We start from the raw sequence: 16,707 nt of genomic DNA on the forward strand, positions 1-16,707 counted from the left end.
TTTTGTTCAGGTCACCTGTAAAAATGAAAATCTTCAACAAATATTTCATGATTATATAAATAAATTTATATATATGTGTGTGTATAAATACCATATTTTTTGGACTATAAGATGCACTTTTTTTCCTCCCAAAATGTGGAGGAAAATGGGGGGTGCATCTTATAGTCCAGATGTACCGGCTTTGGCTGTGGTGGGGAGGTGGAGAAGCGGTTTTGGCAGAGCAGTGGGTCACAGAGGCAGGAGTCGGCGGCTACGGCTACCTACTGTGCCCGCTGCTAAAGAGAAATGAATATTCACTGTATTCCATGCCCATGGGTGAGGGGGCAAAGAATATTCTTTTCTTTTTAGGCATCCTACTATGATTGGCCACATCCCGTTCCTGATATGATTGGTCCCATCCTTATCCTGGTATGATTGACTCCATTCTGGTCCTGGTATGCATAATTGGACAAGATGGGGACCCTGCATACCAGTATAGGAATGAGGGCGATCATTCCTGCCAGGATAAGAATGAGGGGTACCATGCATACTAGGATAGGGATGAGGAGGCATGCATGCCAGGATAGGTATCAGGAGACCATGCATGCCAGGATAGGGATGAGGGGGACCATTCTTACCAGGAAAGGGATGAGGGGGCCATGCATACCAGGCTAAAGATGAGGAGGCATGCATGCCAGGATAGGTATCAGGAGACCATGCATGCCAGGATAGGGATGGGGCCATGCATACCAGGAAAAGGATGGGGATGAGGGGACCACATTTACCAAGATAGGGGATATTAAGTACAGAAGTGACCACATTTTCTACTTCAGTTTTTTTTCCTAATTTCCTCCTCTAAAACCTAGGTGCGTCTTATGGTCTGGTGCGTCTTATAGTCCGAAAAATACAGTGTGTATGCAGGCTGTGTAAGGGCTATTTGACCAAGTAGGAGAGTGATGGGGTGCTACGCCAGATAACCTGGCCTCCACAGTCACCATATCACGCTTACCCTTATCTGCAGGAGTGTAGCGTGACCGGTCAGCGGTCCCGGCGTTGGGGAAGGAACTCAGACAACGGGGCTGTCAGAGGGGCCAGTGTAGGAGCACAGTTTGGGAGGTCGCAGGACCTGTGGAAGGGGCGGAGCGCTTGCAGAAGCACTCAGAGGCTGCAGGACCTAGCACTCCGTGACCTGTGACATCACAGGGGGCGGAGCTTTTCGCAGGGATGCTGAAGTGACAGGCAGAGGGCTCAGAGAGCCTGGGGTTTATACAGTAGCGATGGTCGAGCAATCCAGAAGTCATACACAGGAGAATCAATGCGGTACAGAGTCAGGCAGAGCAAGAATGGTCAGGGAAGCAGGAGGTCAGGCACGGGTCGGGCTGCACGGTACAAAATCAGAAAGTCAGAGAGTAGTCTAGGGGAGCCAAAGGTCAGAACACGGGTTGAGCAGGATGTTACCAAATCAGGAAACGAAGAGACAAAAACCAAAATCCAGACCAGGTCATACACACCACAAACACGGAAACAGGCGAGAGGCACTTAGCAAAGGCAGGGTCGGACACACTCAAGTATGAAGTATAAATGGCAGGGAAGGTTGCTCGCCTGTGACCATAAATACCCTCCCTGAGACCAAAGAGAGGCTCCAACCATTAACCCTTCGCTTGTCAGACCAAAATTCCAGATACCATGACTGTACCCCTCCCTCAACAGGGGGCCTCTGGACCCCCAGGTCTTCCTGTGTATCGAGCATGATATGCCCTGACCAGGCGATCTGCGGGCACTGATCTGGCCGGTACCCAGGAACGATCCTCTGGGCCATACCCTTTCCAATGGACAAGGTACTGCAAAGAGCCACGAACCCATCGAGATTGCACAATTTTTTGCACCTCGAACTCCATGTGGCCGTCTACTGAAATAGGCGGTGGTAGAGGAGTACGTTCCTCCCTGACTGAACCTACCGGCTTAAGCAAGGACCTATGAAAAACGTTGTGCACCTTCAGGGAGTATGGGAGACGTAGCCAATAAGTTACCGGGTTAATCACCTCCGTTATGACGTAGGGACCAAAAAATTTGGGACCCAACTTTGCTGATGGCAATTTTAGCATTATATTCCATGTTGAGAGCCACACCTTGTCCCCACAATGCAAGTCCTGACCCGGGCCCCTTTTTCTATCAGCAAAACGTTTGTACCTTCCCTGAGCCTTTTCAATACTTGCGTGAACCCTTGACCATAAACCACTGATCTGCCTAACCGAATCCTCTACCCCTGGACAATTTGAGTCCAACCGCGAGAACTCACCAAAATGAGGATTTAATCCAAGATTAATAAAAAAGGTGACCTACCGGTGGACTGGTTAATTCGGTTATTAAAGGCGAACTCCGCCAATGGTAATGCATCACACCAGTCATCTTGCAGTGTTGAGGTCAAACATCGAAGGATTTGTTCCAAAGACTTGTTGGTGCGCTCCGTTTGGCCATTACTCTCCGGGTGGTAGGCTGAGGAAAAAGACAAAGATATCCCCAACTTCTTACAGAACGCTCGCCAAAATTTCGCTATAAATTGTGCCCCCCTATCCGAAACGATATTGATAGGTACCTCATGGAGACGAATGATTTGGGAAAGGAAGTGTTTAGAAAGGTCCTCAGCAAACCTATCTACTACTACCCAAATGATGGTATTACCCTTGGAGGGGGGAGGTTGGTAATGAAATCCATGGACAAATGAGTCCATGGTCTTTCTGGAATTGGCAGTGGTACCAATTCCCCGGCCGGCCGGCAATGAGAGCTCTTAGAACGGGCGCACACCCCACAGGCCATGACATACACCTTAATTTCTGAACACATTGATGGCCACCAAAACATTCTCTTTACCGCCTCATAAGTGGCCGCAATACCTGGGTGGGCCCCCAACTTAGAATCGTGAAACTCTCGTAAGAGCTTGGACCGTAAGACCTGTGGTAAAACAATTTATTAGGCGGTTTTGCCCTTGGAGCTAAAGATTGAGCCCCCACAATCTCCCACTCCAACATTGACGAAAGCTTGGCTATCACCACCCCGGGTTGAAGAATAGACGAGGGAGGATCGGGGGCAGAAACTTCGTGACAATGCGTCCGCCTTCACGTTCTTAGAACCAGGCCGGAAAGTTATGGAGAACTGGAACCGGGGAAAAAAAAGTGACCACCGAGCCTGTCAGGGAGTCAACCTTTTTGCTGTGTTAATGTTCTCCAAATTTTTATGGTCAGTGAGGCGGATGCAGGGCTATGGCGTCCTGAAGGCGTTCAGCTAAGCTCCAACAGAATAGACCGCGGAGAGCCGCATCGTCCCAGGTGACTTCCCCTGCCCACCGCCGAAACTCAGAACAATACCACTCTGCAGAGTGCCGACCCTGATGTCCGCTCATCACCATGTCCTCCGCCAGTCGTACTCTATCAGGCTCATCATAGATACTGGCCAAGGCCTCAAAAAACGCATCCACAGTCATACGTTCTGGTGCGGTGGGTGTTAGCGAAAATGCCCAGGCTTGTGGGGCACCTAGCAACAGGGAGATAACTACCCCCACCCTCTGAAATTCTACCCCGGATGAGCGAGGTCTCAGGGAGAAAAATAATTTGCACCCCTCCTGGAACGCTCTGAACTCCTTTTTGTCTCCAGAAAAGGAGTCAGGCAGTTTAACCGGGGATTCAGGGGATGTAACGGATACATCCCTACCCTCAGAAGACATAGCCCTTGCACAGTATTAACCAGCTGCTGCTGGGTATGAGCTATACTGCGCTGTTCAACACTCATTTTCTGGAACATTTGAGAGAGCTGCTTCACTTGCTCTGACAATGCCTGCATCGGGTCCATGATTGCAGCAGACCCCCGCACACTCACACACAGGTAGTAACAGAAGGATGAGTGGGGGGAGGAAAAGTAATAAGGTCGTTTATAATATCACGCTTACCCTTATCGGCAGGAGTGTAGCGTGACCGGTCATCGGTCCCGGCATTGGGGAAGGAACTTAGACCACGGGGCTGTCAGAGGGACCAGTGTAGGAGCACAGTTTGGGAGGTCGCAGGACCTGTGGAAGGGGCGGAGCGCTTGCAGAAGCACTCAGAGGCTGCAGGACCTAGCAACACGTGACCTGTGATGTCAGAGGGGGCGGAGCTTATCACAGGGACGCTGAAGTGACTGGCAGAGGGCTCAGAGAGCCAGGGGTTTATACAGTAGCGATGGTCGGGCAATCCAGAAGTCATAAACAGGAGAATCAATGCGGTACAGAGTCAGGCAGAGCAAGAATGGTCAGGGAAGCAGGAGGTCAGGCACGGGTCGGGCTGCACGGTACAAAATCAGAAAGTCAGAGAGTAGTCTAGGGGAGCAAAAGGTCAGAACATGGGTCGAGCAGGACGGTACCAAATCAGGAAGCCAAGAGACAAAAACCAAAATCCAGACCAGGTCATACACACCAAAAACACGGAAACAGGCGAGAGGCACTTAGCAAAGGCAGGGTCGGACACACTCAAGTATGAGGTATAAATGACAGGGAAGGTTGCTCACCTGTGGCCATAAATACCCTCCCTGAGACCAAAGAGAGGCTCCAACCATTAACCCTTCACTTGCCAGACCAAAATTCCAGATACCAAGATATTAACCCTTCGCTTGTCAGACCAAAATTCCAGATACCATGACACACCAGACCTGAACCCAATCGAGATGGTTTGGGGTAAGCCTGGACCGCAGAGTGAAGGCAAAAGGGCCAACAAGTGCTAAGCATCTCTTGGAACTCCTTCAAGACTGTTGGAAGACTATTTCCGGTGACTACCTCTTGAAGCTCATCAAGAGAATGCCAAGAGTGTGCAAAGCAGTAATCAAAGCAAAAGGTGGCTGCTTTGAAGAACCTAGAATATATGACATTTTCAGTTGTTTCACACTTTTTTTGTTAATTATATAATTCCACATGTGTAAATTCATAGTTTTGATGCCTTCATAGTGAATCTATAATTTTCATAGTCATGAAAATAAAGAAAACTCTTTGAATGAGGAGGTGTGTCCAAACTTTTGGTCTGTACTGTATATACTGCTCAAAAATAATAAAGGGAACACTAAAAGTTGGATCAGCCTGTAATTTGTTCCCTTTATTTTTTGAGCAGTATATATACTGTATATATAAAGTATATATATATATATATAGAGAGAGAGAGAGAGAGAGCGAGAGAGAGAGAGAGAGAGACAGAGATGTCTGCTAAACAAGTGTTTATAAAAGTTAATGATACTCATGTCTTCCATATTTTTCCATCACAGAATAGTCATCTCAGCACAGTCTGGTCCAGGATGCAAGAGGAGTAATTTATTTTTAAGTTCAGTATCTTGATATCTTCATTATACTTTCCAGTGTCCTGATTCCAATTGCAATTCTACATAAGATATATTATAATAATACATATATTGTCCATCATCCAGTTCTACTAACAATGAACAATGAACAGGACAGTGATAACTGAAATATTTCTTATTGGTTTCCAAAACCTTTCAGATGTCAGGTTCTTCATAATTTGTGTGTGCCTGCTCATGTATCTGGCTGCGTTGATTGGCAATCTCACCATTATATTGTTGGTTTCCAACAGTCATTACCTTCAATCTCCGATGTTCTTCTATCTGGGCCACCTTTCTTTCTCTGATATGTTGCTTATTTCAAACATTGTCCCTTTCTTAGTGCATATTATTCTTTTCAGTGGTGGCTTTGTTTCCCTTACGGGCTGTATAACTCAGTTCTTTTTTTATGGTGTTTCTGCGACAACCGAATGTCTCCTGCTGGCCGCTATGTCCTATGACCGATATCTTGCGATCTGCAGCCCACTGCACTATTCCAATATTATGAGCCCAAGACTCTGCTTATATATTGTTGTATTTTGCTGGTCCCTGGGATTTCTGATTACTTTGGTTCCCGTAATATTGATACAGACATTGTGGTTCTGTGGTCCCTTCGTAATTGACCACTTCTTTTGTGACTTTGGCCCTCTTCTAGAACTGTCGTGTTCAGATGTTTCCATAGTAAAATATGAGGTGCTGTTCCTCTCTGGTCTTTTGACCATTATCCCTTTTTGGTTTATTGTGGTCACCTATGGTTATATCTTTGTTACCATAATGAAGATCACCTCAATCACTGGCAGGCAAAAAACATTTTCCACCTGTAGTTCTCACCTGGCTGTTGTATGTACCTATTATGGGGCACTCTTTGCAATATATGTAGTACCCCGCCGAGGTTATTCTTTGAATATTAACAAAGTGGTGTCCCTCATGTACTCGGTGGTCACCCCGTTGTTCAATCCAATTATATATGGCTTACGAAATAAGGAGATCAAAACTGCCATCCAAAGTTATATCCTCAGGTGTAGAAGGAACAGCAGAAAATAATTTTCTTCTCAAAATTTTATTGAAATTATGTATAAATTTTGACCTCACTGGCTATTAATGATTGAACATGCATGTACAGTTTTAAACAAAATTTTGAGCACCCATTTTCAAATTACTTTTTTCTTTGTTATAGTTGTATTGTGTAGAGATGGGCAGACACCTGGATGTTCAGATACGGTGGGTTTGGCCGAACAGTTACAAAAGTTTGGGTTCGGGTCCGGGTACTGTTCTGTTCTTCACTTGAATGGGGTGCTTGAACATTAAGTGTTTGCTGTGCTGTAATGTGCATGACAGCCCAGAAAACACTGCTTTTGATCGGCAGGGAAATCCTCCCCGCCGGTCAGAGTGTCGCGGTTCCCAGGCTGTCAAAAGACAGCGAGAGTCCTCAGCTGTGATCGGAGGTATAAACTTTCCCTCCCGTTACTGGTGTCAGCTGATAGGACAACATCTCCCATCATCCGATACCTGCAGCCGCTAATTACAGTGAGAGCAGGAGGGGTGGATGGGAGTATTCATCAGCCGCTCCTGCACTGTAAATAAATAATTAAAAAAGGCGTGGGTTCCCCTATATTTTTGCTAACGAGCCAGACAAAACTCACAGCTGGGGGCTGCAAACCTCAGCTTTCAGCTTCAGCAAGGCTAGTTATCAAGAATAGAGGGGTCCCCATGCTGCTTTTTTAATTATTTAAATAAATAATTGAAAAAAACAGCGGGGGTCCCCCATTTTTGACAACCAGCCTTGCTAAAGCAGACAGCTGGGGGCTGGTAATCCCTGGCTGGTAAGGGGCTATGGATATTGACCCCCCAGCCTGTAAATAGCAGCCCGCAGCTGCCCAGTAAAGGCACATCTATTAGATGCGCCAAATTCTGGCATATTGCCTGGCTTTTCCTACTTGCCGTTTAACAGTGGCAGGTGGGCTTCATATTTGTGGGGTTGATGTCACCTTTTTATTTTCAGGTGACATCAAGCCCACAGCTTAGTAATGGAGAGGAGTCTATAAGACACCTATCCACTATAATCCTATAATTGTATGGTAAATAAACACATAGCCAGAATAAAGTACTTTATTTGAAGTAAGACTAAACACAGTTTTCACTGAAGTGAACTCGCCTCTGCACCATGCAACTTTCTCATGGTGTTAGCAGGGATCTCACTAAGGTCACCACAGTTCATCCCAGCAGGGAACGGAGCCTCAGTGACATCACCGATAGTCCGTGAGGCTGTGATCGTAGCTGTTCATTCACCAGTGGTTTTCAGTCTGGTTGGTCGCATCTTGGTACAGTCCAAGTTGAAAATGAATTATCATCCAGATTCTGGACCGTGAAGAAGGTGGGTTCTAACGCTGAAACGCGTAGTCCTATCTGCACGACTTTCCTGCGTTATTGCTGTTTTGAACTGCTTGGACCATTGCATTTTAATGGATTTATGAATAAAAAGAAAAAAATTTTTAACAGCATCCTGGATTGCTCACGTTATTACTGGACTTTGCTTTGTCGTTGTTCACACACACACATATATATATATATATATATATATATATATATATATATATATATATATATTTATTCTATCTATTCCATTCTAACCTGTCACTCTGTGATTTTACTGAACATGGCACATGAATTGCCAGGTTTTAAACTATTTTTTACCGAATGTTACCGACTTTTTCCAATTTTAAGAAAAATGCTCGTGTTACCGATCACGAATCCGGATGTACCATATTCATGCCAAATTTATGTTTGGTGATTGTTTTCCAAACATATTCGCTCATTTCTAATTAATACAACCTATAACCTCAGATACTCAAATTGTTTGTAGGTCTGACAGAAATAGACTGTCTCTTTCCTGCATTACTAATGTTTTATTTTTGCTTTATTAATGTGCCAGCTTTCTTGCAGGGTGAAATCAACCATGTGGATTACCAACAAACAAGAATATGTAATTATTAAGCTTACAATAGCTCTCATTAAAGTATGCAACAATAATACTGCCTTCCTGTTTCTCCCTGTAAATAATATAAACACAGATATTACTGCCTTCCTCTCTCTCCATGTAAATAATATAAGCACAGATAGTACTGCCTTCCTCTCTCTCCATGTAAATAATATAAGCACAGATAGTACTGCCTTCCTCTCTCCATGTAAATAATATAAGCACAGATAGCACTGCCTTCCTCTCTCTCCCTGTAAATAATATAAACACAGACAGTACTGCCTTCCTCTCTTTCCCTGTAAATAATATAAACACAGATAGTACTGCCTTCCTCTCTCTCCCTGTAAATAAAAACACAGATAGTACTGCCTTCCTCTCTCTCCCTCCAAATAATATAAATACAGAGACTACTGCCTTCCTCTCTCTCCCTGTAAATAATATAAACACAGATAGTACTGCCTTCCTCTCTTTCCCTGTAAAAAATATAAACACAGATAGTACTGCCTTCCTCTCTCCCTGTAAACAAAAACACAGATAGTACTGCCTTCCTCTCTCTCCCTCCAAATAATATAAATACAGAGAGTACTGCCTTCCTCTCTCTCCCTGTAAATAATATAAACACAGAGAGTACTGCCTTCCTCTCTCTCCCTGTAAATAATATAAACACAGATAGTACTGCCTTCCTCTGTCTCCCTGTAAATAATGTAGGCAGCGATAGTACTGCCTTCCCCTCTCTCTCTGTAAATAATATAAACACAGAGTACTGCCTTCCTCTCTCCCTGTAAATAATATAAGCACAGAGAGTAGTGCCTTCCTGTCTCTCCCTGTAAATAATTTAGGCACAGATAGCACTGCCTTCCCCTTTCTCTCTGTAAATAATATAAGCACAGAGAGTACTGCCTTCCCCTCTCTCTCTGTAAATAATATAAGCACAGAGAGTACTGCCTTCCCTTCTCTCTTTGTAAATAATGTAAACACAGAGAGTACTGCCTTCCTCTCTTTCCCTGTAAATAATATAAACACAGAGAGTACTGCCTTCCTCTCTCTCCCTGTAATTAATATAAGCACAGAAAGTACTGCCCTCCTCTCTCTCCCTGTACTTAATATAGGCACAGAGTGTACTGCCTTCCTCTCTCTCCCTGTAAATAATATAAACACAGAGAGTACTGCCTTCCTCTCTCTCCCTGTAATAAATATAAGCACAGATAGCACTGCCTTCCCCTCTCTCTCTGTAAATAATATAAACACAGAGAGTACTGCCTTCCTCTCTCTCCCTGTAAATAACATAAGCACAGAGAGTGCTGCCTTCCTCTGTCTCCCTGTAAATAATGTAGGCACAGATAGTACTGCTTTCCTCTCTCCCTCTGTAAATAATATAAACACAGATAGTACTGCCTTCCTCTCTCTCCCTGTAAATAATATAAACACAGATAGCACTGCCTTCCCCTCTCTCTCTGCAAATAATATAAACACAGAGAGTATTGCCTTCCTCTCTCTCCCTGTAAATAATATAAGCACAGAGAGTACTGCCTTCCTCTGTCTCCCTGTAAATAATGTAGGCACATATAGTACAGCTTTCCCCTCTCCCTCTGTAAATAATATAAACACAGAGAGTACTGCCTTCCCCTCTCTGTCTGTAAATAATATAAACACAGAGAGTACTGCCTTCCTCTCTCTCCCTGTAATTAATATAAGCACCGAGAGTACTGCCTTCCTCTCTCTCCCTGTAAATAATATAAGCACAGAGTACTGCCTTCCTCTCTCTCCCTGTAAATAATATAAGCACAGAGAGTACTGCCTTCCTGTCTCTCCCTGAAAATAATTTAGGCACAGATAGCACTGCCTTCCCCTCTCTCTCTGTAAATAAAATAAACACAGCGAGTACTGCCTTCCTCTCTCTCCCTGTAAATAATATAAACACAGATAGTACTGCCTTCCTCTCTTTCCCTGTAAATAATATAAACACAGATAGTACTGACTTCCTCTCTTTCCCTGTAAATAATATAAACACAGAGAGTACTGCCTTCCCCTCTCTCCCTGTAAAAATAATATAAGCACAGAGAGTACTGCCTTCCTCTCTCTCCCTGTAAATAATATAAGCACAGAGTACTGCCTTCCTCTCTCTCCCTCTAAATAATATAAGCACAGAGTACTGCCTTCCTGTCTCTCCCTGTAAATAATATAAACACAGATAGTACTGCCTTCCTCTCTTTCCCTGTAAATAATATAAACACAGATAGTACTGACTTCCTCTCTTTCCCTGTAAATAATATAAACACAGAGAGTACTGCCTTCCCCTCTCTCCCTGTAAATAATATAAGCACAGAGAGTACTGCCTTCCTCTCTCTCCATGTAAATAATATAAGCACAGAGTACTGCCTTCCTCTCTCTCCCTCTAAATAATATAAGCACAGAGAGTACTGCCTTCCTGTCTCTCCCTGTAAATAATTTAGACACAGATAGTACTGCCTTCCTCTCTCTCCCTGTAAATAATGTAGGCACAGTAGTACTGCTTTCCCCTCTCTCTCTCTGTAAATAATATAAGCACAGAGAGTACTGCCTTCTTCTCTCTCCCTGTAAATAATATAAGCACAGATAGTACTGCCTTCCTGTCTCTAATGTAGGTATGAATACAACTGTCTTCCCTTTCCTCGAAGTAAATCATGTAGGTACATATAGAATTGCCTTCTGTTTTCTCCTGTAACTGTTCTGTGTATAGAAAGTACTTCCTCCCTGTTTTCTGTAGATGATGTAGGTATAGTTAGTATTGTCTCACTGGATTTTTGTCTCTCTCTTTGTAAATCAACTTAATGATCTCAGTTTAGTAAAACATGGAATCTGTCACCCCATTATTCGACTATGAGCTGCCGGCACCGCCATCAGGGGCTTATCTACAGCATTCTGTAATGCTGTAGATAAGCCCCCAATGTAACCTGAAAGATAAGAAAAAAGTGTTAGATTATACTCACCAGGTGGTGTGGTTGGGTCCAATGGGTGTCGCGGTTTGGTCCGGCGCCTCCCATCTTCAGACGGTGACCTCTTCTTCTTTGCTGCCTGTTGCGGCTCCTTCGCAGGTGCACTGCTCTGCCCTGTTGAGAGCAGAATATTGCAGCGCACAGGCTCTGGACTCTGCTCTGCCCTCAACACGGCAGATATAGTACGCCTGCACAGGAGCCACGACGGGAATGAAAGAAGAGGATGGCATCGTATGAAGATGGGAGGCGCCGGACCGAACCGCAACCGCAACACCCATCGGACCGGACCGCCCCCCCCAGGTGAATATAATATCACTCTTTTAACTTATCTTTCAGGTTACATCAGGGGCTTATCTTCAGCATTACAGAATGCTGTAGATAAGCCCCTGATGGCGGTGCCGTCAGCTTGTAGGGAAGGTGACCTGACGGACGGAGTTGTCATTAAGTAGGAAGGAGGGTTTGCACATTTTAGGTAGATAGCAGTTATGACAGTGGGGAAACAGCTAGGAAAGTGTAGGTGACATGCAGTACCTGGGGTTGACCACAAGATGGCAGGGAGGAGTGTGAGTTCAGGACTTGATAGCAGCTTAGGGCTTTAGAAACCGTTGGTCATGGGGGGCAGAGTTACAGTGAACCGGGAAAGTTATAAATTTGACAGGAGGGTTCCAGAAAGTTCCTGTCCCCGGGAGGTGCTCAAGAGACAAGGAGTCTGTGACAGTTTGTGTGTTGTGAGGAGAGCCAAACCAGGGGACTGAGGAGAGAGGAAATCAGGGGGGTGGTCCTGACATGAAGTACCGCAGTACAGACTAGACCCCGGGGAAAAGCATACCGTATTGAAGATGATAACTGACCAGTAAAAGTGCTGATGATGTACGGGCCTAAGGCGGCCACAGTGACTGCGCTGACAGAATCGTCACTAAGTGAAAAAGAGACGGTACGTGTATTTATATCCCTGGTGAAAAAGTACGGTGTGTGTAGCAAGGCCTGGAAACGGAAGGCCGTGAAGGTATTATGGTGTACTGCTGAGGCCGTCAGTCGGACGGTGAGGAATAAACTTGGACCTGTTGTACCCGAAACCTGCCTCCATCTTGTGTCTGTGACGTCTCTGCGTGGTATACAGAGGGACCACCCCCCAGCCTGGCCCACACCTCTACAAGTTCATATTCGAAAAAAGGGTTGACAGATTCCCTTTAATTGTTGGAAAGGTTTTCACCTATTTGGGCATGTATGGTATGTGTCCATTACAAAGCTAAAATGGGTTGTATGGGAATATTATAAAATAATTAATGAAAAAAAGATTAATTTCAGTCATCCAGTGAACGTTAGAATTGAAATCCATAGTTCCATAGTTTTTAAGGCTGAATGAAGACTTAAATCCATTGCGTGAAACCTATAGCCTAACCTGTTGATCCAGAGGAAGGTAAAAACTCCATGAGAGCCTTCTTTTTATAATCTGAGATATATGATTAGTTCATTGATGCCTGGTGCTCTGACATTTAAATATATCCTTTTACATAGTTGTTATCCTAACTTTTGAGGTACCGCCTTAAATATCGGCGTAGAGCATCTAGGATATCATGGTTTCGCAGAGTATATATGATTGGATTAAGCAGTGGGGTTACAATGATGTATAGAAGAGAAACCACTTTGCTAATATTTGTTGAACCGTCCTTTAGTGGAAATAAATAAACACTTATCAACGTCCCATAATACGTGCAGACCAAGACCAGATGGGCGCTACAGGTAGAAAAGGCCTTCTTCCTTCCCATAGACGATGTTATCCTAACAATGGAAAGTGATATTAGAATGTAGGTGACAACAATGAAGATGAATGGGAAAAGGATTACGGGAACGGAAAACAGGGCAGCCTGGAACTCCACCATGGATGTATCAGAACAGGAAAGCTCCAGGATGGGAGAAAGATCACAGAAGAAATGGTCAATGACATTAGGACCACAGAAATCCAGTTTATAAACTAGTACTGTAATAATTAAGGTTATTAGATAACCTGTGAGCCAGGGCCAAAAGACCAAATGAAGCTGAAGACGGAGGTCCATAATGGAGATGTATCTCAAGGGGTTGCAGATGGCCAGGTAGCGATCATAGGACATCACTGTGAGGAGAAAGCATTCAGAATTGGTGGATGCAGAGAAGATATAAAACTGTATCAGACAGGCAGCAAATGAAATTGTGTCACCATCTTTGATGATGATGGAAAGCATTTTTGGCACAATGTTGGTGGTTGAAAATATTTCAAAAGAGGATAGCATGCTGAGGAAGAAATACATGGGAGTGCGAAGACGATGATCAGCGGTCACTAAAGAAATGATCAAGAGGTTTCCAATTAAGATTCCAATGTAAATTAAGAGAAATAATGAAAAAAGGAACGTTTTCAGATTATGAATGCTGTGAAATCCGAGAAATAGGATCTCTGAAATCCTGGTCTGGTTACTGTCATTCATTTTAAAGGCCTGGATGGTTCACAGGATCTGATGATAACAATAATAATAATAGGATTTGCTTTTGTAAATTAGATTTTATCATTTTCCCATTTCAGTATCTAACGTCATCATAAAATCTCGGGACAAGTGATAAAAACTTTCTTCGTCTAGGTTGTGCTCAACTTTTTTAAGCTGTATTATTTTACTTTGTGCAATAGGACTCCCGTTTTAAGGACACTCTTACAAAGAGGTATTTTGGTCAGTAATTTGCATGAGCATTTGTAAAGCCTGAGCCAGAAGTAAAAAAAAAAGAGATACAAGCTGTTAGCTATTTTCTCTGTTTATATTCTGTATTTTGTCCTGCAATAACTAATAAAAAATACAGACCAAAATAGATGTATGAAAGTGACCTATGGTGGATCATGGGGACATCCAATCAGCTGTTATAAAAAGGAAACTGTCACTCCTTTCATGGTTTTCTCTGAAACTCTCCAGCGTTTTAGAGGAAATGATTTGAAGAGCCAGCATGAACCATATGGAGACATGTGACTAGTCCGGTGCCACCCCTGGCCGGCTACTCCCTGCACCACTTTAATTGATTGTGTACATAGTTTTTTCCTATGTACACAAGTGGGAATACATCAAACAGAGGCTGGACAGACATCTGTCCAAGATGGTTCAGTGAATCCTGCATTGAGCAGGTGGGTGGACACGATGACCCTTGAGGTCCCTTCCAACTCTACCATTCTATGGTTGCATGTAAGATGTGTCAATTAAGTAGAGCAGTGTGGGGAAAAGCAGGCCAGATACCTTCCCCAGAGATGTGAGGGTTCTTCATAGGGTCCTTCACCACTACTTCAGACTATGTTTTAGCATAAATGTTAACATTTTTTAGAGGAAAACATACCTGGCTGCAACTGTGCAACTGTAAGGGAGGGACAGAACCGTAGTCGTGACCTGAATAACTGCAATATCTATGTCCAGTCCTTCCTCTACAGAAAACTGCACTCTTCTCTCCAGCATACCTGTATCTCCAGATTCAGCTTTCTCTGGGCACTTCCTAGGCGACACCAGTCCCTCTTTCAGGTGACCCCCAGTAATGGAAACACAGTCCAAGTTAACTTCAACACTTTCTTTACTGAGTACTTCACATGTTACATTCACAGTTGGCACATCGTGACATTTACTGGTTTCCTCATCTTTCCCTTTCTGGCTGTTGCTTCTGTGCAGTACAAGCCCAGACTGGACCATCCTAGACTGCTCCCCAGTTCTTTCCTGGCCTAGTCTTGTCATGATGACAATTCCTTCTGCCTATTTCACCCCAGACTCGAAATCATCAGTCACCAGGTTTGGTTGCCTCTGGTAAAGCATCCGACTAGTCTGTACCAATCTTGTTGAAGCTCCAACTTCATTCATCTCATCAGTCCTACCGATTCCTGCCGTAAAAGCATCGGCCCAGGCAATAAGTCACCACATCTCTTCTTTCCTGCGCTGGCACACTGCTATGACACACAGTGGCAGAAGGTAACGTGGTCTACTGCACTTGAACGTTGCATGGCTGCCAAGCTGTCTGGGCCTATAGCCCATGTGGACCCTAGAGAACCCTGGCCCTGTCTGACTTAACTTCCCAACAAGCTTCCCTCTTACTACCCGGCAACCACTCCTACAATTAACCCTCTATAGAATATCCTATTAGCTATACCTAGAATGCCCCCATCTAGTGGTCCACAACAGAACCACACTTACCCATATCTATAGGAACTATTTACTAAAATGCCCCCTCTAATGTCCCCAAAGAAGGATACACCAACTTACCCTAAATGTACATGAACATTAGTCACATATATTATACTATATTAAAAGAAAACAAGACAATATAGTACAGTTCTCTACAGAATGGTAACACATATATACAGTATATATATATACCTGTGGCAATACCATACAAGATGAGCCATAATACGTATTTCTATGTAGCAGTACCGCTGACATTTATCAAAGACATTATCAATTAACAATCTCTAAACATTAATTATTAATAATAGAAGGGCAATCCGAGGAAGGGAAGCAAGAAAGACATTATATCTCACCCCCTTACACAACCAGGCTATCATTCAGGTCGATCATAGTTTAGACAGCCTAATTCAAGTGATAGGTTCCTTTTAAAGCTAGCTGATGTTCACTTACCAAAACACAAGTCTATCTGAGGTCCTGAAGATTGATTAGTATAGTGATTCCAATTCCTGCAATGAGGCTCTTCTTATGTGGATTTCTTGGCCTTACAGGTGATCCGCATGACTGCTACATCTACAACACTACCAACACTTATATGGTGCAAATAACTTTGCATAACAGCATGACACGAGCAACATAACTAAATACACAAGCTCAACCAGAATCTATAGTTCAGTGATGCAAATAGTGGCTGGGGACAGTGACATTTTCATCTTTCTAAATTATGCCTTGCATTCATTTCACATCGGGCAAATTTTGTATTTCTCACTTTGAACTTCTTCTCCTTATACAAAGAGCCATCATTGTTTTATTTTTCCATCAACATAGCCATGTGAGGGTTTTGTTTTATGCTGGATCATTTGTAATTTTGAAGAAAAACATTTGTCGCATAATGAATTTATCACTTTATATAATTTTCTTTCTAATCTCCTGAGACAACTCTTTTCCTTCGCTTCCTCTGGTCCATGTTGAGTGGGATACACACCGTGTCACCACACAGCACAGTGAGGATCTGTAGCCTCTATACAGGCCACTCAGTGATTCCAGGATTCTAGACACCTGTGATGCTAATTAGTGGACACACCAAGATTTAACATGTCCCTTTTGTCACATTATTTTCAGGGGCACCGTCATTTCTCTCCAGGCCTATTTCATGAGTTTTATTTTTGTAAAAATTCCGTGGAAGCATGGCTGAGAAGCGATGTCTGACTTTTATTTGTTCATTTTCATAGATTTTTTATTTACTATTACT

General features: G+C 43.6%; 2 protein-coding genes across 2 annotated transcripts; one reads left to right on the plus strand and one right to left on the minus strand.

Annotated features, from left to right (window-relative positions):
• Positions 1-5,436: 5,436 nt before the first annotated feature.
• Positions 5,437-6,372, plus strand: LOC141049937 (olfactory receptor 10C1-like). The gene has a single exon (XM_073546779.1). The coding sequence runs from the start codon at positions 5,437-5,439 to the stop codon at positions 6,370-6,372; it is 936 nt and encodes a 311-aa protein (XP_073402880.1).
• A 6,434-nt stretch (positions 6,373-12,806) lies between these two features.
• Positions 12,807-13,742, minus strand: LOC141049938 (olfactory receptor 10A7-like). The gene has a single exon (XM_073546780.1). It carries the CDS (start codon positions 13,740-13,742, stop codon positions 12,807-12,809), a length of 936 nt encoding a protein of 311 aa, XP_073402881.1.
• Positions 13,743-16,707: the final 2,965 nt, after the last annotated feature.

This window comes from Dendrobates tinctorius, unplaced genomic scaffold, assembly GCF_039654945.1.
Source record: "Dendrobates tinctorius isolate UK_male_01 unplaced genomic scaffold, ASM3965494v1 ptg000151l, whole genome shotgun sequence".
Classification (NCBI taxonomy): Eukaryota; Metazoa; Chordata; class Amphibia; order Anura; family Dendrobatidae; genus Dendrobates; species Dendrobates tinctorius.

What these genes read in the sequence shown, in the direction of transcription:
- LOC141049938 (XM_073546780.1), bottom strand. Translation starts at nt 13,742, where the DNA reads ATGAATGACAGTAACCAGACCAGGATTTCAGAGATCCTATTTCTCGGA.
- LOC141049937 (XM_073546779.1), top strand. Translation starts at nt 5,437, where the DNA reads ATGAACAGGACAGTGATAACTGAAATATTTCTTATTGGTTTCCAAAAC.